General features: G+C 53.6%; 2 protein-coding genes and 1 long non-coding RNA gene across 7 annotated transcripts in view; 1 reads left to right on the forward strand and 2 right to left on the reverse strand.

Moving 5' to 3' along the window:
- The window catches only part of TMEM44 (transmembrane protein 44), a 36,316-nt gene extending 35,483 nt beyond the window's left edge, over window positions 1-833 (reverse strand). For all 5 annotated transcript variants that reach the window (XM_072618908.1, XM_072618907.1, XM_072618906.1 and 2 more), the window contains exon 1: window positions 346-833. In XM_072618908.1, the coding sequence (XP_072475009.1) occupies window positions 346-539 (194 nt within the window). In that variant the 5' untranslated portion in view covers window positions 540-833. The remainder of the gene's footprint in view (window positions 1-345) is intronic.
- A 3,686-nt stretch (window positions 834-4,519) lies between these two features.
- Window positions 4,520-16,547, reverse strand: LSG1 (large 60S subunit nuclear export GTPase 1). The gene is made up of 14 exons (XM_072618909.1): window positions 16,379-16,547; window positions 16,155-16,281; window positions 15,793-15,913; window positions 15,630-15,716; window positions 15,312-15,398; window positions 13,241-13,301; window positions 12,272-12,448; window positions 11,148-11,576; window positions 9,579-9,680; window positions 9,348-9,493; window positions 8,880-9,001; window positions 8,216-8,295; window positions 7,469-7,639; window positions 4,520-7,070 (listed from the first exon to the last, which is right to left on the reverse strand). Exons 1-14 carry the CDS (start codon window positions 16,484-16,486, stop codon window positions 6,894-6,896), a joined length of 1,995 nt encoding a protein of 664 aa, XP_072475010.1. The 5' UTR covers window positions 16,487-16,547; the 3' UTR covers window positions 4,520-6,893.
- An 84-nt stretch (window positions 16,548-16,631) lies between these two features.
- On the forward strand, window positions 16,632-21,756 carry LOC140510360 (uncharacterized). The gene is made up of 2 exons (XR_011969213.1): window positions 16,632-17,223; window positions 19,867-21,756. It is a non-coding gene; the product is annotated as an uncharacterized lncRNA (long non-coding RNA).
- The last annotated feature ends 3,457 nt before the right edge of the window (window positions 21,757-25,213 follow it).

Genomic DNA, 25,213 nt, shown 5'->3' on the forward strand with positions numbered 1-25,213 from the left:
CTCGAGCATCCGCTTTCCACCTCGGAGAGCTGATTTCCGAACCTCGCCTTAGGACCACAACCTTGACACGGCTACAGAACGTCCCTTGGAGAACATTTAGTCCACCCCTTGCCCCCTCGTTTTTTCAGGAGAGAAAGCTGCCCGAGACTGGGTCTGACTTGCCCCGAGGTCTCACAGGCACTAAGAGGCCGATTTAGGATTCGAACCCAGGTCCTCTGACTCTTTGCCCCGGACCACAAAGCCTTTGCTCCCTCCCCACCAACGCCCACCCATGGGACACCCGAGCCGCTCCCTCCGGCGCCCCTGGCGCCTCCGCCCCGCTCCCTGGGTCCCCCAGCACATTACAAGACGTGGGCGGCGATCCAGAGCAGGGAGGCCAGCAGCCACAGGCCGAAGGACAGGCACACTCGGTCATGGGCGAAGCAGTTGGCTAGGTAGTCCCAGTCCCCCAGGACGGGCGGCGGGGGCGCTGTGGGAGGTTCGGGGGCCATCCCGGCCGCTGCCAGGGGCGTTCCCGCAGCCCAGAGCCTCCTCCGCATGGCTGGGGGCCGAGGGCTCGGAGGAGGCGGGGGGCAGCCGCAGCCCCGGGCCGCTCCGGGTCCCGCAGCTCAACCTGGCACGCCTGGCTCAGCTCGCCGCGAGCGCGGGCTCGGCCACGGCCGCGGCCATACGACGGCCCCCGCCAACCCGGGGGGCGCAGGGCGCCGGCCGGCTGGCTCTGCCTGGGCAGCCCCAAAGGCTGCTCCCTGCGGAGGGACCAGGCGGGCTCCTCTGATCCCAGCCGGACGGCCGGGTGGCCAGGCGGACAGACGGCCGGGCTGCCTGCCAGGCTCAGGAATTCTCCGTGGGGGAACGAGAGTTACTTTGTAACAATCTCTGCCTGCGGCTTCCTATTGTTTAGGATTTGGGCGGGCGCGGACGCGGCGCCCTCTAGTGGGGAGTCCCGGGAGCGCCGGCCCCTTGAGGCCGCAGAGCGAAGGGAAGGGAGGGGAGGGGAGGCGCTAGGCAGTCTCTGGGCTATTTCTCTTTCCAAACGTCCACAGCAGCTCCCGACTCACGGCGACGATGCAGGCACCCCCAAGGGGCCAGTACAAAGAGCTGGGCTTTGAGAGTCTGCGCTCCCTGGCCAGCCTTAGCACAGCGCCTGGCACTCAGTAGGTGCTTAATAAATGCGTGTGAACTGGAGACAGGTTGGGAAGGGATGTCAAGGTCAAGCAGAGGAGCTCGTGTGAGGAAGCTTTTTGAGTATGGCTGTGGAAGCGGGAGTGGGGGAAGGCACTGGAGGCGGGGAGGCCCATGGAGACTACGGTGACAGTCCAGGTGAGCCAGGGCCAAAGCAAGGGCGGTGGCCATGTGAGCGGAGGCAGGGAATGGGCAAGGAAATGTGGGGGGATGTTTACTAGGCATCCCTAGGAAGAGGGCAGCTAGATGGTGCAGACTCATCTTCCTGACTTCCTATCTGGCCTTGGATACTTCCTAACTGTGTGACCCCAGGCAAGTCACTTCACCCTGTTTGCCTCAGTTTCCTTATCTGTAAATGAGCTGGAGAAGGAAATGGAAACCACTCCAGTATTTCTGCCAAGAAAACCCCAAAGGGGGTAACAGGGAATCAGCCGTAACTGAAAAGACTGAGCAGCAACCACTGGAGGAGATTTCATGCTTACATACCCCTAAGGTAATTTCAGTTCAATCACTCGGCTTGACCTCTAGATTACATTTCTGAGCTCCCCAGAGGCAACTCAACAGTCCTTTTCTTCAACAGACTTGCTTTCTTGCCTGCTTGAAATGGCCTGGCTCAAGGCACTCGATCATCGGCTGCGCTCCAGAGGGTCCTGGATACAGGGGCATCCTTTCTGCCAGCAGGGGGCTCTGATGCCCGAGGCTTTTTTGAGTTCTACAACACCTCTTTGGGGCCTGCTCACTTCCCCCCATGGGAAGCACCAGCAGGAAGAGATGGTCCACCCTGGCAACAAATCAGAAATACCTGGGGAAAAGAAACTGGAGTCAAAATTCAAAATAAAAAATTCTCTTGTCACAAGTATTTCTCCTCAGGGTCATTGTTTGGCAAAAGTCTTCTGGTGAATCAAGTCCCAGGTCAGGGAGAACAGCAGGCTCATTGGCAAACACAGGAACTCAGGCAGGCAATAAACATTTAGAAAGTGCCTACTGTGTGCTGGGCAGTGTGTTAAGTGCTGAGACACCAAGAAAGGAAAAGGCCCAGCTTCTGCCTTCTGGGAGCTCACCATGTGAAGATGACCAGGGGACAAGATGATGTGCAAAGGACATACAAACTGGCAGGATAGTGAGGCAAGACAGAAGAATGAAGAGGGATTCGGAAAGCCTCCTTCCTTGTAGACAGTGGGATTTTAGCTGGGACTGAAATAAAGCCAAGGGAGCCAAGAGCCAGCGCTGAAGAGGGAGTGCCAGGCAGGGGGCACAGAGGGCATGCCAGACAGCAGGCACAGAGGGCATGACCGAGGCCAGGAGATAGTGGGTTAGAGGAAGAAGGAAGAGTAGGGAGGTTGGTGTCCCCAGAGCGGCAAGGGGAGAGGTTTAAGAAGCCTGGGAGGGAGGGGGGTGACCTTGGTTAGGAAAGGCTTTGAACACCAGACACAGGACTTGACATTTGATTCTGAGGTGATTGGGGGAGTGCTAACATGGTTCCCAGAAAGCACAATGCCTGTCCTCTCTTAATTAGCTCCCTCTGTCTGTGCCTTGTTTGAACTTAGTGGCAAGTACATTGTTTCTGCCCCCCCCTCCCAAATTACACTGTGGGCTCCTGAAGGGCAGGGCTGGGCCTGGCACACAGCAGGGGCTTAATTGGTGCTTGCTGGTGGAGTGACACTCCATCAACATCCTTCCAAGTGCTCCTCATGCATCCTGCAGGAGGCTCTGGCCTCTTTCCTCAATCCCACGAGTCACTCTTGCGGTGACTTCCTGTAAGGGCCTGCTCCCCACATGGTCGGGGGCAAATTGGGGCCAGGACACAGAGCATCACACCTACAAAGGTGCACAGGGGAGCTCACCACCTCCTCGAAACTGGTGGGATCATAAAACCAACAGCAAACGTGGAGGAGGGTCAGACAACGGATGTGGGACCCTCTCATATCCATGTGGAAAGCCTGAGCTGGAACCCTCCTCCTCTGGAAGCCTTACCCCCTTCCCACACCCCCAAACTCCTGAGGCTCCCCCTCCCCCCATGCTGCTGAAGTATCAGTCTTTCCCCCCTCCCCTCCCATGCTGCTGATGTTCCATCTCCCCTTTCCCAGAATAATTTCCTTCCTGGAGGCCAGAGCTCTCCGAAGGGCCAGTGGTCGGAGGGAGCTTATACTGGGGGAAAAACACATGGCCTCCTTCAGGGTGTCAAAGGATAGCAACTGGAACTTTCTCATTTTGCCTCCGAAGGGGCCAAGTTTGCTGCCCAGGCCTGTCTAACCAGTCACAGAACCCTCTCAGCTACAGGCAGCAGGCCACTTCCTGGGGACAGGAGCTGTCTCCCTTCCATCTCCCATGAGCGGGCAGGAGGGCACAGTAATCCTCCTCCAGAAACTCACTTGAAAAGACTGACGTGATGGAATACTACTGTGCTATAAGAAAGGACGAACTAATTGGCTTTAGAAAAACACGGAAAAACTTGCACGGAATAATGATGAGTGAACTGAGCAGAAACATGGAAACCATACACACAGTAACAGCAAAAATGTCCGAAGAACGACAAAGAAGATGCGCTCTGTGGCCAGAGAAGGAACTGATAAATCCCAGAGCGCTTACTACGGTTGCCCCAACGGGCGCCTTCTGTTGGGCAGGGTGAAGAGGGAGGGAGAAAAAAGTGCACGAGAGAACAAAAAGGACTTAGAAGGGAACACAGAAAAAAGCAAGGTAGGTTTGAAAACATTGCCCAGCATTTATTACGTAGCTTTTTCACCAAATAGTGAGAAGTGGAAATTCATGTCTTTTCACATTGAGCGGTGGACATGGAAATTGTCTGTCTTTTTGTGTCTAAGTTCAAAATAAATAACCTTTTTTTTTTTAATTTAAAAAAACTGACTCACTGCAAAGGTGGGAGATCCCTTTTCCTGACCCTTCCAGCTGAAGTGTGGCGCACACTGGGCACTCTCCAAGATCTTTCTGTAGCCACTCCCTCCCCAATCCCCAAATGCTTCAGTCACCTCAAAAGGACGAATTGCATCGTTTTTAGTAGTAACCTTCCCCATTCCAATCATCGTGAGGCAGATTATCTGCAAGAGAACAGCCTGGGCTACTGCCCCTCGATGCCAGTGGTCTAGCCAAGCAGAATCTCCCACTGCCCATATCAACGGGTCAGCTCATGAGCTCTCCAGCTGTGACTCTCCCTTGGTGAGAGGTCTCCTTGCTAGGGCAGCTAACTCTGACTTCCCCACTCTCCCTGGGCAGCGCCCTGCAGCCAGCAGGTGCTCGGTAATTAGCCATCAAACGTCTAAGGGGCCATACCTTCAAGAACAGTAACATGGAAAGGGACAGGAAGAAACTAGATTTAATCTCTAGTGGAGAATGAGAAATAGGAAGTGTTCTTTAATAAACACAACAGGTATGCCAAACTCTGCTCCAATTCCAGCAGCCACTGAGAGGAGTGCCCAGCCAGGCAGGGGTGGGTGGTGCATGAGGAGAGGCAGAAAGGTATGGGGAAGAGACCTGGAGCACGCCAGCTGAGCCCAGAGGTGGTCAAGTCCTTCCTCCACATCCACACAGAGATGTTATGGGAATCAAATGAGACCCTTTATGTAAATGGCCTGTGATGCGATTAGAGGAGGTAAGGAGTGCCTGGCCAGATCACTCCTGGACGATCCTTTCAGTTCTGGGGGACCCATCTCAGAAAGGGCACAGACAAGCACCTAGAATGGCTCCAGAAGCCATTTCTGTCTGTGCCAGGGCATCACTTGGATACTGGAGACACACCTAGGTGCATGAATGGCTGTCAGATACTCGGTATGGGGGGTGGCCAGCAGACCTGGGACCACAATCCCGCCTCCACTTAAAACCTGGTGGCATTGTTTCCTCATCTGTAAAATAAGGGGCTGGATGATACAGCTGCTCCAATCACCCTAAAAGCACTCAAGCCTAGGAATACACCCTAGTGGCAGGCTCACAGGGTCTGGCTTCAGAGAACCCAGTTTCAAGATGCAATCCTGCTTCCCAGGGGCCTTGAAGAGATATTGCTGCCCTCCCCGGACCTCAGTTTCCCCTTGATGTCTCAAGAAGTCAGTCATTCCCTCACTTTAGAGACCCAGAGGCCGGTGAATGAGGGGAACACATTTAAAAAGTCATCTGTAGTGAGATTTGCCCGGGTCTTGTGCTTTATGTCCAGTGAGACATCTGTGAAGTGCTTGTCACCAGTGGGCACTCCTATGTGCTGGTCACTTCCCTTACTTATAAGGAGGGATCGGTTTGGTGTCTTCCAAGGCTTCTTTCCAGTCAAGTATAGACCCAGAAATCTTTGCTGGGTTGCTGATTTTACCAGCGTACCCATGTACCCTCTCATTTCTGGCCACTCCCACCATCCTTTGCCCTTGATAGTTGGTAACGACAAGGTCTCTGGGACTTTTCCTGCGAGGAGGGCACTGGAGAGGCAGGAAAAGGGCTATCTGCCTGGCACAAGTGTAGCTGCCCCCAGTCCCATGAGGTGGTTGGAGACAGGACGCCCTCCCTACTCAGTCAAACTAGAAGGCACAGCGTGCACTTTATTAAGAACTGATAAGATCAGATCTACTGTAGGAAAAGGCACCAGGAGCAGACAGACAAGGTAGTCCTGGTCCTGAGGCCACAGGCCTAGAGTGGGTCAGAAAAGACTCATGTTTAAGGCAGCTCCCTGCCTGAGCCTCGGAACCTGAACCAAGGTGGGGACTGGGAGACGCAGCCTCCTGTGATTTTGGAAGATCAGTCAGTCATGGGGAAGGACCAGGAGTGTGGGGCAACAGGAGGCTGGTACCCAGGCTCAGCCAGTCTGAGATGTCCAGAGGCCCCACCAGGGGTAGGGGATACACTTCTGCCACCTTCTGCCAGTGAGCCAAGGTCACTGAGAGAAGAGCTGGGGTGTGGGGAGAGATGGACGTTACACCCACAAAGGAGACTGGGAAGGGGCAATCGAGTTCGAAAATCACTTTACAGATGAAGAAAGCAAGGTCAGAAGGTCGTATGTCATCAGTGTCCCATCACCTGTCCCTTCTCGAGCCCATTCAGACTCCAGTCCCTTGCTAGATGAAGTCCCCTTTCTGTGGCAGCGTGTGGCCCAGTGCCTTCCTCCAAGGAAGAAGACAGGGTGTGGCTGACTCCAGGAAAGTCCTGGGGATCAGGTGCCAGAATCCAGGCAGGTGAGATGAGCTCCCCTTGAGGAGCACAGAGCCTGGGAGGGATGGGGATGGCAGGTTGTGTTGTGGGGAGGTGGAGCCCTGGAATCACTGATTAGATCCGAGATCCAATCCTGTTTTTGCTGGGAACTCTGCCCAGAATGATCAGACTATCAAAGGATCTCTACGGCCGCTTCAAGGACTGACCCCTGGCCCAAATGGAGAGTCCTCCCCACGAGTGACTGTCGTCCATCAGGGCTCAGCAGGAGCAGAGGGACCTGCCAAGGTCAGAGGTCCTCGATGCCACTGCTGGTGGGGAGGGCAGACGTGGCCCTGGGACCTTGGCATGGAGAATGTGCCTGTGTGGACACAGCTGAACATCCCTCCATCTCACCCACCCTATCATCCTTCCATCCATCCATCTGCTTATTCACTGAGAGCTGAGGGCGCAGCAGCTCCTGCCCCTCATCACATGATCTGGCCCAGGAGGTAGCGCTGCCTTGCCCCACATCTGTCCCTCCTTCTGGCTGCCTGAGGAGACACCTGAAGGTGCCTGGCTCAGGTTCTCGGTCACGCATCCAAGTGCCGGGTGACCCTGCGAATCTTCTCCTTTTTGTTTCGGTTGCCATGTTTCTTCCAGGGCTTTCCAGGGCCCCCATGGTGGCTGGGAGTAGAAGGTCCCAGGATGCCGCCCAGTCTATGGCTCATCACAGCCTGCACACCCCTGGTCAGCGCCCTCACGTTCTCCTGGGGAAGGAGAAGCCATGCCTGAGCCACTGAGGTGGGGCAGTGGGTAGACACCGCAAAGGTGCCTGCTGGGTGCTCAGAGACAGGGACGGGGAAGTGGAAGTGAACCGCAGTAAATGGCCAGAAGGGTCCATCCTGGACAAATTTCTTACATTTTCTTAAAAAACCGCTTTGTTTCTCAAGGATACAGCTGCAGTCTCCCCGAGGTTTAGCCAGGGCCCACATGCACCCAAGATGTCTCCACTCAACCTCTTCTCCTGAGCCCCTGTCCCCAGTCTACAGCTGGCCTCAGTTTCATGATCCCCACTCAAACCCCACATAGGCAGCCGTGTCCCACCCCAGGCGCCACATGCTTAGTGTGCATGTGCTGCCATCAGGAGGTCCACTCGCCAACTTACTTGATGAAAAAATGCTTGGTCGACCACATTTTCGATCTGTATGGTCTTGTGGCAACTCTGCTGCTCTGGCTGGGCATTGGGTTTCCCCAGGCCACACCTCAGTCTTTTGTGCTGGGGCTGAAAATCCCCAGGCTCGATGCCGGGAGGAGGATGACAATACAGCAGCTTACCCTGGAATGACAGAGTGAAGGCTGGCTCCGTGGCTGAGGCGGGGGCCCCAAAGACAGAAGAGCCCCTCCAGGTCCTGGGAGCAGAGCTGTCTCTGGTAACTGTGAGAGGGTCAGCAGAGGAAGCTGAGAGCCAAATGTCCCTCTGAGGGAGGAGGGAAGGACTCAAGGCCAGCCAGCCCAGGCTCTCCCTCCCTGGCAAACCCAGGGCCCAAAGGGACCCTGGCACTTCATGTGACAATGACTAACCCTGAATTTGAGAGAAGTACAGCCCAACGCCAGCAAAATCATCTGCCCTGCCCTGCCTGGCCACCAAGCCCCAGCCAGACTAACCTCCCAGACCACCCTGTCTTGCAGCCCCCAGGGTCTGGGGCACACCACTCCTCTCAGACCACCCATTCCTGGCCTGACCATCCCAGAAGCAGCTGAGAGTAGTGCCCCTTGTGCCCAGCTTTGTGGGTGATGAAGGGGACGTCAGCATGGCCTCCTCGGCACCCTAGACCCTCAGTCCCCCATGACAGCACAGTGCTCAGACAGGCAGGCGGCCCCAGAGGAGGAGCGAACAGAAGACCTCACTTACCCTGACGTAGTCCTTCAGGACGTAGCGGGCAGCTCGGGGCTGGTCAGGCTGCCCATGGGCAGTCATAAACCCTCTCATGCCTGAGACAAAGACCCAAGAAGATCAGGAGGGAAGGCCCAGGCCAGAAACCCCTCCCACAGGGCTGCTGAGCCTGGGCATGCATGGGCCTCCCTGGGGCTCAGGTCCCCACTACTCTGAGCACCAGAGCACCAAGACAACGCCAGCGTGGGCACAGAAGGCAGCCTGCTCCCTCCCTAGCATGCTACCCACAGTGTGCCAAGCCTTAGAGGGAGGACCTGAAGCTCACAGAGCCTGGAAGCTAAAGGTGGGGCCTGATGTGGGACAGGCATCACTCCCACACTTCTATTTCTGTTTCTTATCAAGAATTGACTTTAATTTTCATAGAAAAAAACCTGATGACAATACTGCAGGTCAAAAAGGGTTTGGGAAACACAGAGCCTCCTCTCCACGCTCTCCTTCACCTGCTGCCTGGCGCCTGTCAGGAGCTGCATGACCTGGCCCGGGTCAGGACTGGAACCCAGGCCCACACTTGTTCCCCTCTTTGCCCTGCTCCCAGGCCAATTCAAGGCCCAGCAGAGGCTCTAAAGGGCTCATGCACACATGCACACCCACCCGCACATGTGTGCATACCCACAGAACTCACTCCCATAAGCTGTCAGCAGTTCCTCTGAGGTGGGCTGTCGATCAGGGTCCTCATCCTCTCGGGGTCGTATGATGTGAATTCCATAGGTAGCTTCTAGGACGTGTCTTGGGATGTTCTGGCAAATGTAAGTTTGTAAAGGAAACAAACCTGGCCTTTGTCGCTAGCCCCCTAATTTGTTGTTCCCCAGAGATCCCATGCTGGGCCCCAGTGCCTCTGGCAGCATCTGACCCCACAATCAAGAATGGGGAAGCATCCCAAGAACCGCTGTCCACTTGCTGCCCTGCAGATATGAAGAATACAGCCTAAAGGGTTGGCTTCACCCCCATGAGTTCTCATCCCCCAAGGGCCCCAAGGTCTCTCCCGCTGTGGCAGACAAAGGAGCCCTCGTAGTTCCCTGCTCCTGGGTGTCGGCAGCCAGACAGGACTTGCCCCCATCTAACACCTGAATCACTTCAATGAAAAAAGGATATGAAAGAAATGGGGGGGACATGGTCTCTCATCTGGTCGATTGGCAGAATCCCACAGCAGATCATCTCAGCCTTGGTAGACACGAAGGACGGCATCACCAGGCCAGGACAGTCACACAGACACAGGCCAGGCTCCACATAGAGAGTCTGAAAGAGGAGCCCGAGGTTTGCCTGGTTCCTGACCAGGAGAGAGCAGGGCTAAGGGCCCACAGTGACAGCCTCTTGGAAGTACCTGGAAGTGTTTGGTGTGCCCAGGGGTAGCTGACACAGACACTTTCTTGTTCCCAAATATGGTGTTGATTGTCGAGCTCTTCCCAACATTGGGATAGCCGACCTAGAGAGAGAAGCAACCCAAGATGGAAACCACGCCATGCCCCAAGGTCCAGCGTGGACCCTCAACCTTTCTGTGCCTCTCTGCTAGGTCTGGCACCCAGGGGCACCATGTTTGATGCTGGCTGATGTGCACAGACTGGAGTCTCAAAGGTGCCTGATATCAGTCCTTTCACACTCACTCTTGTACATCCACAGGCCTACATCTGGTACCTGTGCACCGGCTAAATGAAAGGCATGACGTGGGTAAACATACCAGCCCCTGCCAGGGCTTCATAGGAAGATTCACCTCCTACGGGGGGGAGGGGGGACCTGTGAGAGAGATGGAGAGACACACTCGTCCATCAGCAAACTCACCTTCCAGCCCTATTCTACGTGGATTTCCTTCTCACATATGTTGACAGGGTTAGCCTGGCCTCCTGGCTACCTACTCCTTCCCCCACCCCCCACTCCCAGGCCATCTCCTGACCCCACATCTCTTGGTATAAGTGATCTTGTGCCTGGAATGAGCTCACTCCTGTCCTCATCTCTGACACTAATAAACCTTTGAAATATCACCCCTTGTACACAAAGTCCTTCCTGATGCTCCTGGCTCTTAGAATCTGCACCTCCCCCCATACCATGTTTTTTTTTGGGGGGTGCACATATATTTTCTATGCCTGTGTGTGCACAGGCTGCCTCCCCAAGAGCATGCACGCTGAGGGCAGGAACAGTCTCAGGGTCTGGCACAGAGCGAGCACTGGTGAATGCTGACTGATGGCCTGGCACAGAGTGGGTGCTGGTGAATGCTGGCTGATGACCTGACAGAGTGGGTACCGGTAAACGCTGCCCAAGGGCCTGGCGCAGAGTGGGTGCTGGTGAACGATGGCTGAGGACCTGGCAGGGCCATTTCACCTACCTCCACAAGATGACTGGGGCTCGTACATACCACCTCTGGCCTGCCCTGCCTGGAGTGTCCTTGGCTCTCATGCCAATAGTTTGAGAAGACTTTTCTAACTGACCGACTCTCAAAATAAGACAGTTACCGTGAGGTCAAACCAGACAGTCAAGATGCTCAGTCTGACATGGATGCGCAAGTCAGAGACTGCAGGATGCCAGGGCCCAGATTTACAGTGCAGTCACTGAGCCCATAGAAGAAATGAGGGAAACTGAGGCACAGAGAAGTCCAGGGACTTGCCCAGGGTCACATGGCCAGTGTCTGGGGAGGGAGCCAAGCCCTGGTCTTCCTGGCTCCCAGGCAGGTTCAGACGAGTGATTGGGAGGAAAGCGCCTGGCAAATCCTCAGCAAGAAACAGGGGCTGCATTAAGGAAGGTCCTTAGCTCACCCCATACCATGGCGCTGGGCTGCAGGCATTCGGTGTGGCCGTGTGCCCAGTGGCCACGTAGAATGGGGCCTCCCAAAAGGGCTTCCCTTTCCTAAAGCCCTTTCTCTAGCATCCCCTTTTAGTGACAGACCCATCCCACCACTCACCAGCCCTATGGTGAGTTGCTCCTCCTTGACCTTCTTCCCAGAATGCATTGCTCTTAAGAGGTCCAGCAGCTCCTGCCTTTCTACCAGGTGGCTGTTGTTCTGCACGCAGGTATCCCTGGCCAGGCCTTGAGGCTCCTGCTCCAGGCTGCCTCCAGCCCCATTTTCCCAGAAGCCCTGGCTTGAGGAATCTTCGTCGTGGTTGCTGCCCTCGTCCTCAGAGCATGTGTGCCAGTGGTCCTCATCCTCCAGACAATCCTCATACTCACTGTCGCCTCCTTCACTCATCCAGTCGTCCTCGGTCCTGTCTCTGGACTCCCTCAGGGGCCGCTGAGCACCTCCCTGGGCCTGCGAGCCGCTGCCGCCGCTCTGCTCATCTTCAGCTTCGTCTTCCCAGTCTTCAGCCTCCTCTGAACTCTCAGCTTCTTGCTCCTGGCCAAGTGAAAAGACCCAGAGAAACTGAGAAAGGACGCGGCACAACAGCCTTCACATGAATGGAGAAAAGCAAACCTCCCAACCCCCAAGGACAAACAGTCCTGCAGAGGAATTAAGAAGATGATGTGTTCTTAGGCTGAGATGCTCGCCATTCTTCTCAAAAGGTCCCCCAATTACTGCCACCAGCAGATGACCACATTAAGGGAGCCGGGCTCCCTTAATGAGACCACCACAGCAGCCTGAGGCAGAGAAGGTCCAAGTAAATCGTTATTCTGGGCACCCAGTCAGGGGCTGCCCAAGCTTGGAACTGGAAATGAGCAAGGGGGAGGTGGGGAAGGAGTGGTCAGAACAAGGTGAAAAGCAGAGGGGTAGCGTGTACGTACATTATAAGTGTGGAGGCCGGATCTGAACTTGGGTCCTCCTGATTCAAGGTCTGCTGCTCTACCCACCAGCTGCCCCATTTTGCTATAATTCTTTGCTTTAAAAGTGTCAAAAGAGCTCCTGGCCAAGGCTGGCCAGCCCTGTAATGGTGCTGACTGCTGTTCAAGGCCACTGACAGGTAGCTTCACAACTCCCCATGCTGCCTCCCTCTTCACCACAAGGGATCACAGTCGCAGAGGGTGCAGCTGGCACCAGAAGCAGGTGCCACCCACTTGTGTTCTTCCCCAACAGTAGGGAAGAGGTGCTGCTACCTTCGATCTCGGGCTCAGTCGGTCGCCTTCAGCCAGAGCAGACCAGAAAATCACTTTCACGTTTTCTCGCTCAAAGAATCTGGCCCAGGCTCCTCTCTGCTCCTCAGTCAACAGGTCTGCCTTGTTGATCAAAATCACGTTTTCCTTATCCCTGCTGACTTCTTTCACGTAACGCTCCTAGGAAAAAAGCTTGCTTAGAGAAAACAAAAATGAGGAGGTAGGTACCTTCACCGAGAACTTCCAGGGCACGAGATGTACGCAGACCCTCCACCCCAACACATCATCTCCTCCTCATCTCCCTGGGAAGAGGCTAGGGGTTCTGGGGCAGGGACCCTCCAGGGAGCACAGGGTGACAGGCCATCTTGCTAGGAAGGAGATAAGAGGTCCAAGTGACCCAGGGAGGTGGGAGCAGACCCTGCCTTCAGATCCGACCACATACGATCAGAGATCTGTTTTGCAAAGCTTTAAGAAGAACTCTGTGCCCAATTATGCTCTAAACGGAGAGCCTAGGAGTGATGGGCAGCTGCCAACCAGCCAACAGGAAGGAGCTAGGACCACGTATGCCTGCTTCAGCCCAAAGGACAACCTACCTGAACCCTGAAGACACTTGGACCTTTGGGGCTTTTCACACAGATCCATCCCTGTGCCCCTTCTGGGCCAGGGGAGATGAACAGCCCTGGTTGTTCTGGGTCAAACAGGGCTGTGGCAGCCCAAATGAAAGGCCTCTTGCCCTTGGGTGGCCCTGCCCCCAAGTGAGCCCATCCCTCCTTTCCTCCCTCTGCAGTGTCTGCGCTGATAAAGAGCGCTCACCTGCCCTAACTCCGGCCCCTGCCTTGACCAATCTGGGCCTAGGCAAAGGAAGTGGTCTTGAGGAGAGGCCCAGAATGCCATTTATCACTGGGAATTCTGACAGGATGAGCAAGAAAGCCCCCCACCCCCGCCACAGTGCACCCTTGGCCCAGCACTCACCAAGTCCTCGCATCGAAAGAGGAGGGGATTGCGGGCGTCCACTATCTGGACAACAACATCACTGGAAAATAAATTAACAGAACATCAGTGACTGCCTGGGACTGGGTCACCCAACCTTCTGTAAAGAGACACAAGATGAGGCAGCCAAGGATACACATGGCCTGCGCTCACAGGAGGCCGCTACCAGAGCCCTGAGCCTGCCATCTGGGAGAGCTGCCACGGTAGGTGGCTTCCACTATAATCAGGTTCTCCTCCCTCCACAAAGCTTCTGGTTGTGCTAGTACAACCACTGGGACAAGTCAAGGCCCAGCCTCTATGTAAGAGGGCCAGGGAAGGCCAGAAGGGGGCGCCACTGCATGGAGAGTGCCAAGTCTAAAGCCAGGGAGACATGAGTTCAAATCCCTGCTGGGTGCCTGTAGCTGAGCCACTCTTCCCCTAATCTTGGTTTCTTCAACACCTGCTCCCCAGTGTTGCTGTGAGAATCCAAGGGGATCATAATTGGGAATACTTACACAGTGCCCGGCACACTGTAGGTGCTGCATAAATGGTTGGAAGGACTAGAGAGTCCACCTCAGGTCCCAGTCAGCCTTTCTCTAACCCTCACCCTAACCCAAGTGTTTCTAAACACTGAGAGATGAAGGGAATGGGATGATCCAAAGGCACTGTTCTCACAGCCTCCCCAGAAGTGCAGTGGTGGAAATCCCTTTCCTGCTCAAGCTAGGACCTGGCAGGGAGAAGCAGACAGGAAAGGGCCAGTCTTCCTTCTACGCCTTGTTGGGATCCGATTTTCACCCTGGAGGAGAGCCAGAGACATTGACCTGCCCAAGGTCATGTAGCATTCAATCCCAGGTCATTGGGACTCCTTCCCCTGCCTCCCTTCAAGAGGCCACCACCTCTCCCTCCAGGTGGTTGTCCAAGGCTGGGCTGTAAGCTCTGAGACTTGAGTTGATTCCTCCTACCAGTCTGTCTTCCTGCTGTCCAGCATGGAGCATGTGACAGAACCCTGTCACAATGACCCTTGAGGAGGGGTCCAAGTGTCCAGGGCCTGGGGATGAATGATGCAACACAACAACCCTGCTAAGGGGCTGGAGAGTTCAGGGCTCTGGTCACCGAACAGAAGATGATAGCTGCAGAGGTGTTCGTACTCCAGGCAAAAGATGGAGCTGTGATCACAGCCTTTCTTCACTGCAGAAACCCACTCCTGGGCTTGAAATATCCTGCCCACCTCTCTCTCCTTGAAAATCAACCCAGAGACGTGGAAAGAACAGGGCCTGCCACTGCACACTGGATTTTTCAACCATGGTCAGTCAGTCAACAAGCATTTATTAAGTGCCAGGCTGAGGCCAGAAAGCTCAAACAAAGCCAACCAAAACAGTCCCTGCCCTCAGGGAGCTCACGTGTAAATGAGAGAGACAAGGACATGGAAAGAACTGGGCTCACACAGGACACACTCCGAGCAGATGGAAGCAAAGAGAGGTCGGAGGGGAGAGGGCCTCCTTCAGAACATGGGATCCCAAGAGACAAAGATGAGGGAGAAGGGAGAACCTTCTAAATGTAGGGCACAGATAGTACAAAGGTGTGGAGATGGCAAATGAGCATCACATGCAAAGACTGCCAAGCTAGATTGTAGGAGGCATAGAGGGAAGCAAGGCCTAACAGGACTGCAAAGGTCATGTTGCAAAAGATCTCTCTAGTTTTCAGGGTCCACCAATGGGGATTATAAATGGATGCCATGTTTCTCTGAGATAGTCAACTAATCCAACACAAATGCCCACTTGCCATGTGTGGCTGGGCCTGGGGGTAGGGGTATAAAGACACAAATGAAGCCCCCCCAACAACCTGCAAGTAGTAGTCAGTACAAAGTCTACCTCCAGTCATCCAAAGCTGTCTTCAGCAGCGCAGGAAGGTCCTCTGGAGCTGATTCCCCAAAGCTGGGCAGCCTGTACTTCCTCATCTCTCCCCTCCTCCCCCAAGGCCCTGGTTGTGCCCACTGAGCCACCATCCCTACGGAGCCGCTCCCTGACTGTCTCCTGCCAGCCCCAAGGCCACCATGCTGTAGTGCCCGGCTCACCTTCTCTCGATGACTCTCCAGAGCTGCCGCCAAAAGTCCAAGTTCCTTTCGAAAGGCGTCAGGATCAGGTTTTGCTCCTCTTCCAGCCTGGCTTTGGAAGGAGACGCTGACAGCCAGGCAGGCCCCCAAAGGGCCAAAGACGGGGGTAAGGGGAGCCCCCGGATCCAGCACTCCTCCCCAGGCTAGTGTCTGGGGCTCTCCCCTCTTCTCCTTGGGGGCTCTGGAGGGGGTCACCTCTGCCATGCCCCCCCACTTAACAAACAGAGAGGGAGCTGCTCCCCCTGGGGTCTCATACATTCCCCAAAGCCAGAGACTCACCGCACCAGCTGGCGCCTCCACTGCAGAAAGCTTTCCCTCTCGGCCCGCTGGAGGCCCTCGGCGCTGGTGCCCTTGTCCCATGGGGGTCTGCGGAGGACATGCCAGGCCTGGGTGTGGTGGGGCAGGGGCAGGAGCCCCCCTCCCCCACGGGGCTGGGCCTCACCTGCGGGGGATGCGCAGAGCGCCCCGGTTCTCCTCCTGCCGCAGCCGCAGCCGCAGCTTCTCCTCGGGGGTCAGTAGGCCCGGCCTGGCCTCGGGGGGCACGAAGCGGACGTTCAGCTTCTCTGCTCCGGGAGGAGGGGGAGCGGGGCGTTGGGAGGGAGCGGGCCCTGCCCCAAGGCCCTCCCCCTCTCCCCACGGCCCCGCCTCCAGGCCCTCCCTGCCCCGCCCCCTCTCCCCACGGCCCCGCCTCCAGGCCCTCCCTGCCCCGCCCCCTCTCCACCAGGCCCCTCCCCTCTCCCCACGGCCCCGCCTCCAGGCCCTCCCTGCCCCGCCCCCTCTTCGCCCCCCCACCCACACACGCACCCGCCGCGAACTCGGTGCCCGCCAGCTCCGCCGTGGCCAGGAACTCCTCGAGGGCTGTGGGCTCGGTCACAGAGCGCGGGTCCGGGCGGCCCCAGGCGCCCCCGTCGTCCAGTTCCTTGGTGTGCAGCTGGGGGAGGGGCACACCCCCGTCAGAGCCCACGGCCCGACGTGTGTGGGGCGTCCCTCCCCCCACCCCACGCGGAGGGGGCTCTCCAGGCGCTCACCCACGTGTCTCGCCGCCGCTGGCCCTTGCTCTGCAGGTTCCGCTCCTTGATGAGGGCCCGGCCCAGGCCGCCCCCGCCCCCGCCGCCCGGCACCCGCTTCCGACCCATGGCCGCCCGCGGGACTCGGTTCCACCGGCGCGTGCGGAGCCGCTCCGAAGGCTCTTCTGCGCTTGCGCGGCCGCCGGCGGAAGCGGTCACGCGAGGAAGAGTCCAAGCAGGAAGGAAAGGGGGAGGAGAGGGAAAGGGGCGGAGCCTCGGAGCCGCCTGCGGCCGTCCACCCTCACGGACGTGTCCCCGGACACGGGGGGCTAGCCGCTGGCCGAGGAGTCACCGGGACTCCGGGCCCTGGAGGTCCCGTCTGCCTGGGGGCTGAAGCGCAGTGGTACGGCCCACTCGGTGCGCGGCCGGAAGTGTCCGGCCAGAAACGTGAGCGGCGGCAGGAAGGGGCCTAAGGGGGAGGGCCCCCGAAGGAGGCGGGGCAGGAGCGCGCCTACCCCGTCACGTGATGGCGAGTCAAGCCTGCCGGCTTGCTGTGTCCCTGGGGCCCAGAGAGGGTCTGTCAGTCCGTCAGCGGGCAGTCATGCAGTGTTCGCTGTGCTGGGCTGAAAACGCAAAGCCACAGTCCCTAGTTAGCTGGGGACCCTGGGTGATTCTTAACTTCTCTTTGCCTCAGTTTCCTCCTCTGTAAAATGGGGATAATAACGGCACCTCCGTCCCAGGGACGTGAGGATCCCACGACTTTATGTTGGAAAAACGCTGTGCAGACCTCGAAGTGCTGGCATCAGTTCTGACTTCTCGTTTTTGTCTGTCTTGACAAGTCACAGGGCTTAAAGGGTGGAGATGAGGTAGGAGAGCATTCCAGTGATGGGGGTGTGTGCGGTGCAAAGGCGTGGAGATGGAAGATGGGGTGTTGTATGCGAGGGAAATCAGGACCGTCGCCTCTTTTCTCCGTACAGTGATCGGATTCTGCATTTTCACTAAAATTGTACCACTGACCCAGAACGAGTCTTAGCTGATAGCCCCCAATGGCCTGGAAATCTAGGTTCGGTGTGTGCGGCGCCCCGCCCTCGCCCCTTCTTCACCTATTCACCTAGAATGAGTGCCAGAAGCCTTTTGTATTCCTTTATTTAGCACTGTAGGATTCTATGGTGGATTAATGCCAAGAAATACTGATTCGATATTGGAGGTGTGCAGTGCCCCTCCCCCCATGGAGCTGGGAAGGGACCAACCCACCGCGGTGGGGGTGGGGAGTGCCATTAGCGATCTGGGATCGGAGGGACAGCATGTGGGGACAAACAGCTTTTTCCCCACTCTGCTGTTAACTGCTTGTGTGACTGTCTCACCTCAGAAGCTCCTTTTCTGATTGGTCATTTCCTCCAGGAAAGTCCGTTTTCAAGAAGTGCCAGTCTACCTACCTAATTCATTCCTTCATGCCTCTCTCCCCTCAGCATCCCTTCTTTTTCTGTCTTTCCCTGGTAGAATGGGAGCTTCTCCAGGCAGGGCAGGGGCTGTCTTTCTTCTTGCTTGGCCTGTATTTGTTTTCCCACCCCAGGGCCTGGCACAAATACTTGTCAGATGAATGAACACATGTAAAGCGCTTGCAAATCTCAACATGCCACATGAATGCTAGTTATTGTTACTGTTCTAGTGGCTGTTTTTGCCTTGGCTTTGTCTGAGTCACAACCTCCTCAGCTCTCAGTTTCCCTATTTGTGAAAAGAGGAGCCTAGAGCTCCCTCTGAAGTAATCCTAGGGGTGTGGTAGACAAGCTGCCCACCAGTGAAGCTGATGACTCACCCTTCTTGTTCTCCCCAGGCATTTTATCAATATTTGTTTACTGACAGCCTGGTCAAGGAGTGACCCCTGGCAGAGAAACTCACCAACTCTGAGTGGCTGGTGAACTCTCTCCAACAACAACCCTGAAGAGGAGCCATCCAGCCTCTGTGGAAGACCTCCAAGGAGGTCTTTATGCAAGGATCCCCCTTCCTTCCCAGGAGTAGAGACCTCACTTTTGATGGCTAGCCAAAAAAGCAGGACTTTAATGGAAGGAATTCAAACTGAGGAGCAAGGATATGGCCAGTCAGTGGGGAGGAGGATGTTTCTGGGGCAGGCAGTGCTCTGGCAGACACCCAATATAGTCTAGGCTGCCCCTTGAACTTCAAAGGAGAGAACCTTCAAGCCAGGGGCAGATGGACTCAATACTGTTGATGGTAAGCTCCTAGCCCTGCCTATATTGCTGTGTGTGTGTAAGTGAGTACTTACGTGCACAGATGGCTTTGGGCCTGTGCTTGTGTAACTGGGCTCGCACCACCCTGCAGACCACAAGTTTTGAATACAATGCAACATCTAATTATGGAGTGTTGAATAACTGTGGTATTTCTAAATGGACACAGACAGGGAGACTATTTGCAAGACTCAAATGGAGCCTGAGAGATGCGAGTTCCCCAGGGTTGTGAAGCTAGCTAGTGTGTGAGGCAAAATTTGAACAGGTCTTCCTGCCTTCCACTACCCCATCTAGTTGACCACATAACCTCTGGTCAACTTTCCATTGTTTGATTTTATGACCAGGTCCATCACTTAGGGGCCCAGGCAGCTGGGTGGCATGGTGGGCAGAGTGCTGACCGTGGAGTCAAGAAGACCTGAATTCAAATCCTGCCTCCACCCCAGGATCTTTGCCAAGAAATCCCCCAAAGGGTTCACTTGAAGTGTCAGGTACAACTAATTGACTAATTGGACTAGACCTAAATACTAGCACTTGGAAGGGCCTTGGAGGTGATAAGGGGCTGCAAATACTCCCTGTATCTTACAGTCTGAAATTCAACTATGAGAGGCTCAATCTTTAGGTCTAAGTGTTGAGTTCCTGCTAACGCAATGAGTTCCAACTGCTTCAGTATATAGTAGTGATTCCAAACTTCCTTGGTCTCTGCCCCTGCTCCCCCATCCTCTGGACTTCAACTACTTTGTATCTATTTGTTGTTAGAATTCAACATCCAAGTGTTACCTTAGAATATAACAATATAAGGAGAGTTGTTACAAAGTAACATTAGAATGTTGCACTGATTGTTAGAATATAACAACATAAAACTAGTTGTTAAAATGTAACATTAAAATGTTATACTGATTATAGAATGTAACAATATAAAATTAGCTGTTAAAATGTAACAGTAGAATATGTATTGATTGTTAGAATATAACAACATAAAACTAGTTGTTAAAATGCAACATTAGAGTGTTGTACTGATTGTTAGAATGTAACAACATTCAAATGTTGTACTAGTCATTAGAATGTAATACCATCATGATGTTCTACCAGTTGTTCCACGGTAACAACATTAGAATTTGCATCAGTTGTTAGAATGTAACAACATTATTAGCAAGAGGACTCCCCAGCAAAGACTTCATTTTTTTTTTTGTCCTTGGAGCACAGGGTTAGCACAGGGTGGCACATAAGAAAAACTCAATTAATACTTGATGGCTTCTTCCTTTATAGGAGAATCTCGAGCAGCCCAGCTGGAGCCTGGGTCCTAGTGAAAAGGAAGGGCACGGAAGGAAGCTGGCTAGGTGGCCCTGAGGCCAAATATCTTGACAGTTTCACTGAAGGGAGGCAGGTAAGAAGAGTGGGAGAAAAGCTGGTTGAGTGGAAACTCTGGGGAAACCAGGTAGGAGGCAGATGGTAATTGTTATAATTGACAGACAGCCAAGGAACCTGCTGCTTGAATGCCCAACTGCTTATCTCCTGAGATCTTTCACCAGGAGGAACAGCCTCATCTGGTCTGGGCTGTAGTGTCTCTGTGGTCTCCAGGCTCTGCAGTGACTCCAGCAGGATGGAGGAGCCATCAGTACCAGTCTGCAACCTGAGCTGGTGGCAGTGGCTGCTGGGATTTCCCCAGCCAGAAGAGTGAGAACAGCAGAGTCCTGGTTAAGCTCACCTCATCCTTTTGCCCCTCCACTGAAAGGCATCCTTGGTGTTGTATGCGATGGCTGTGCAGCTGTTTTCACATCACCACTGGATATAGCAGCCATCCCCACAGTGAGTCAGTCATTGCCATGCTTTGAGCTCATGGGCCAGGTCTTTTGTGTACCCAACACTGCTTCTGGGCCCAACACCCAACATTCATCATTTCATGGATTCTTTCCTCTGTGGGCTTCTTAGCACTCTGACCTCTAATTCCTTCATTAGCCTTTTAAGATCCATGCCCAGATATAAACCACAGGGAGAGTGCCAAAGCTGAGCTGTCTCATCCATGCAAAGACAAAGGTGCCACCCTTTACGCTCCCTCTCAGCCAGAATTTGTCAGCCCTCAATACCCTGTTCCAAGATAAGAGAGTTGGTTAGGGTTCCGCAAAGGTCAGAGGTCCTTGGGACAGGATGTTTCCTGAGGTTGGGGACTGGATTTGAATCCCTCCCTCCAATCTGCCTTCATCGTCAATGGTACCAGATTCTGAGTTGCTGGAGTGAGGACTCAGGACAACAGCCTCTGCTAGGGTTTGCCTGTGACCTCAGTGGCCTTGCCTTAACTTTCCATTGCCTTCAGCTGGTCCATCTACAGAGTGGGGATTGCCCACATGAACTCCCCCACATGTTTAAAGGCCTTCCAAAGACTGATGGTTATACCCAGTGAACTCAGTTCACCAGAAGATTTTCAAGCACTGGACGTTATGCACTGAGGTAGCAGTGTCATATATCAGGAAAAAGAGTAGCTCTTGAGTTAGTGCAGAACCTTGGATCTTCCTATGCAATCTGGACAAGCCACTCTGAGCCTCAGTTTCTCCATCTGACTAGCTGTCTCCAATGTTCATCCTCATTCTACATTTAGGATCTGTGGCATTCTTCCTCAGTTCCCTACGACTGCCAGCTTTTCTTCTCCCCCTGCTCTGCAGTGACTGTTAGCCGTTCTTCACAACCGACGTCGCCAAATTAAGCCAGCCTGCATTTATGAAACACTTACTTCATGCTGGGACTGAGCCAAGCTCTAAGGCTACAAATGAAGGCAGAAACCTGTCAGTCCCTGATGTCAAGAAGCTCAGAGTCCTGGGGAAGCCAGGGAAACCCAGAGAAGGGCAAATGCCCAAAGTTCCTGGGGTTTAGGATTGGCTATTCCTTTCAAATCTATGACAAAGTTATTGTGGAAATTGTTTTTTCCTTTTTTTATTCTCTACCCACACCCTGCCCTAGAGGTGGCCACCATTAGACACAAACAGGTGTGCGCGTGTGCAGGTAAAGCCATTCTGTACACACTTCCATTTATTCGTTCTTTCTCTGGATGCAGAGAGTGTCTTCATATGCTCTTTATTATTCATTTGGGTTTTTTTATAATAGTCAAAATGACTTATTTGCTCAAAGTTGTTTTTAAAATAATGTTGTTATTACCATATATAATGTTCCCTTGGTTTGCTCTTCATTATTTTGTGCAAATCTTTCCATGTTTTTCTGAGATTATATAACTCATCTTTTCTTCCAGCACAGCAGTATTCCATCACAATCCTATCCCACCACTCTTCCAACCTGGGTGGAATTTATTAAAGGTAGTGAGCCCCCTCTGGGAAGGTCAGAGGAAGGCACCAGTACCCACTGTCATACTCTTTCCATTTGACTTCATTCATTCAGGGTCAGATTTCAATGGTCGGATTTTGTTCCGACTTGATAGTTTTAGAAATGGTGAAGAAATATCACTGACAAGGCTGCTGGGATGGCTAAGCAAGATTACATTTATTATCTCGCTGGAGTTTCACAGCACCCTTGAGAAGTGGGTGCTGAGCTGTCTTGGCCAGGACTTTCTGGGCAGTGGTCACCAAGGAGATCAGGAAGTTTGGAACGGATATTGGTTAGTTTCTGGGAGAATTCTCCCAGCAACCTCCTCCTCCCCCTCCTCCTTCCCTTCCCCCCTTTCCTCCTTCTCCTCATCTTTGACCTCTGGAGCATTTTGTTTTGACCTTGGGATGGAGGGGTTGACTCAGACTCATAAACTAGCCCTTTTCATCCTTTGAACTTTTGGGAAAAGAAGTGGATAAGGGAGACTGCAGAAATGGAAACTGAAACCCCTCCCCCTGGATCCTGGAGCCAAGGTAGTAAGTATGAATAATGAATGTGTGGGGTCTCTAGGTGGCTCCAGGTTTGCTGAAGTTCCTTTGGGATCTGGATGGAAGGTAGTGCTGCCTCATTTTTCTCCTCTCTCTCCCAGGAGGACAAATTCACCAAGTTTTCTCCAGACAAATGAGTCATCAGCAGTCTCTGGGACAGTGAGATAGGTCTCTGATTTGTAGGGGCCTGTTCTCCTTGTCAGTGCCCAGTGTCTGTACGCGGTTCCATAAGTAGTACATTGTTATCCTCACTTTACAATTGAGAAACTTGAGGCTAGCTCCCCAAGGTACCATGATCTGCCCAGAGTCACCAAGCTGGCAAGTGTCAGAATATGATTTGAACTCAGGACTTCCTAACTCAAAGACTAGTTATTGTAGGCCGAACCTGATTCAGCCCCATTTTGTGCTTCAGGGCTGGGATTAGAATGGTGTAGACACTTGTAGTCCATCTAACAATGAACAAGATCATGCCAACTTTGCTACAGCAGGGAAAGCATATTTGGCAAAGATACAGCATCAAATACCTGTCTGTGTATTGACCATGTTGGTCTGCCAGCTGTAAACCTGAAGGAAGAGCTCCTGAGACACCAGGAAATATCCCAGTGCTCTGGACCAATTAGGTCTGAAGGACACTACCTTTTAAGGAAAGAGGGGAAATCTAGCTGAGTTGAGATTGGACCTTAGGAAAAACTAGTCCAACCTATGTGGCATGGAATTGAGTAGCTCCAGCTCCAAGAATCTCAGGATACTGCCCCATTATCTTCCCTCAGAAAGGAGCCAAAGTGACATTGAAAGGCCTTCACCACCAGGGTCCCCTCCTTTGCAGTATCCTTACACCTTCCTTCCTTCCTTCCCTGTGCTCTGCAGTTCAGGTGGGGCACGCATCCTCACCATTCTTCACAAGAGATGATCCATCTGGGTGCACTTCACTGGCTGGACCACCATGCCTGTCATGCCATGTCTGGCGCACAAGTCCAGCTAAAGTCTCACCTCCAAGAAGCCTTACCTGATGCCCCTTAATTCCAGTGTCTTCCCTTGGAGACGTCTCCTCATATTGGGGCAGCTAGGTGGTGCAATGGATAGAGCACCAGTGCAGGAGTCAGGAGGACCTGAGTTCAAATCTCATGTCAGACACTTGACATTCACTAGCTCTGTAACCTTGGGCAAGTCACTTAACCCCAATTGCCTCATCCTGGGTCATCTCCAATCATCCTGATGAATATCAGGTCCCTGGATTCAGATGGCTCTGGAGGAGAAGTGAGGCTGGTGACCTGCACAGCCCTCCCTCACTCAAAACAAAGTCAAGTGCAAGTCATGTCATCATTTCTCTGATGGCATGGTCTTCTTCGGCAATGAAAGACAAACACACACATACTCCTCATATTAATATAAGCCTTTTGGGCTGTCCTTCAGTTTTCCTTCAGTCATGTCAGGTTCTTTGTCACCCCATTGGGGTTCTCTCTCTTTTTTTTTTTGGCAAAGATTCTAAAGTGGTTCATCATTTCCTTTTCCATATCATTTTGCAAACAGGGTTGAGTGACTTGCTCAGGGTCACACAGCTAGGAAGTATCTGAGGCCAGATTTGAACTCAGGAAGAGGAGTCTTCCTGACTCCAGGCCTATCAGTCTATCAACTGTGTCCCCTAGCTGCCCATAATATAAGCCTTCTATTAATATAGTTGATACAATCCATACAATGCATGTACCTCTTGTCTTATCTGGACCTAGTTCTTCGCATGTCATCTTCCCCATTTAAGCTCCTCCAGCCCAATGGCTATCTTTTTTTGTCTTTCCTTCTATTCCCAGCACTTAGCCTGGTGCCTGACACTATAGTAGGTGCTTCAGAAATGCTTGTTCATTGGAAAGCAATGGCACTCACCTTTTCACAAACCTACTAGAACACTAACATCATGTCCCTAGCAGACATTCTGCTTGAGGCATCCCAGCTGCCCAGCCCCCAGTGTTGGCCACAGCCAGGGCTGTGACCACCCTGCCCTTGTCTCTGTCCCACTCTGATCTGCCCAGCTCAAGGACAGCTCTCTCCTATTCCCCCTCCATTTCTGTCCCCCAGATTTTAAGGTCAAAATAATGAAGTGGTGGCCATAGTCCCAACATAAGAAGGTTGTTCAAGCTTCTTTCGAGTCTGCCTACCTCAAGAGGAGCTCTTTGGAGAGCTTCTGATGCCCAGCTTGAGAGCAGATCAGGGAGTAGTAAAACAGCTTTTGGAGAAGTGAAACAACATGATGATTCCATAAAGATACAACTTTAATGACTGACATTTAATGAAAGGCATCCCTTCTATTCTGGGGACAATGGCCCAGTGCCTGGGATAGTGCGGATGGCTAATAAATACTTCATTCATTCAAAATCCATTCATGAAACATTCAGATCCTTGGAAAACATAAACCTGCAAGAAATCAGGCCTGGTTTTCTAGGGCTGAGGAGAGCAATGGACTAGGGTGGGGAGGATACATCCCCCTCCCGGGGCCTTGGGACCTGTGTGACACAGGACAAACTACTTCCCATCTCTGGGCTTCAGCTCCCTCCTGTGGTCCATTCTGGCTGGGACATCCTGTACTTGGGGTGGAAAGAATGGAGGAAGGGTCTGATGTCCACCTTCATGACTGGGAAAAGATCCAGAAATGGTCTCCCCCAACTATGCTCAGCTCAGGTGGTGGTGGCTCAGCAGTTCTGATTAAGGCCAGTAGATGGCGTGGGAACAAAAGGAAGTCTCCCCCTCACTCCCCCATGGGATAG

Source organism: Notamacropus eugenii, chromosome 6 (assembly GCF_028372415.1).
Source record: "Notamacropus eugenii isolate mMacEug1 chromosome 6, mMacEug1.pri_v2, whole genome shotgun sequence".
In the NCBI taxonomy this organism is placed as follows: domain Eukaryota; kingdom Metazoa; phylum Chordata; class Mammalia; order Diprotodontia; family Macropodidae; genus Notamacropus; species Notamacropus eugenii.

What these genes read in the sequence shown, in the direction of transcription:
- LSG1 (XM_072618909.1), bottom strand. Translation starts at nt 16,486, where the DNA reads ATGGGTCGGAAGCGGGTGCCGGGCGGCGGGGGCGGGGGCGGCCTGGGC. An exon ending in AGCGGCGGCGAGACACGTGG is followed by an intron (nt 16,282 to 16,378) that starts GTGAGCGCCTGG and finishes CCCCTCCCCCAG; the next exon opens with CTGCACACCAAGGAACTGGA. An exon ending in GACTGAGCCCGAGATCGAAG is followed by an intron (nt 11,577 to 12,271) that starts GTAGCAGCACCT and finishes TCACTTGGCCAG; the next exon opens with GAGCAAGAAGCTGAGAGTTC.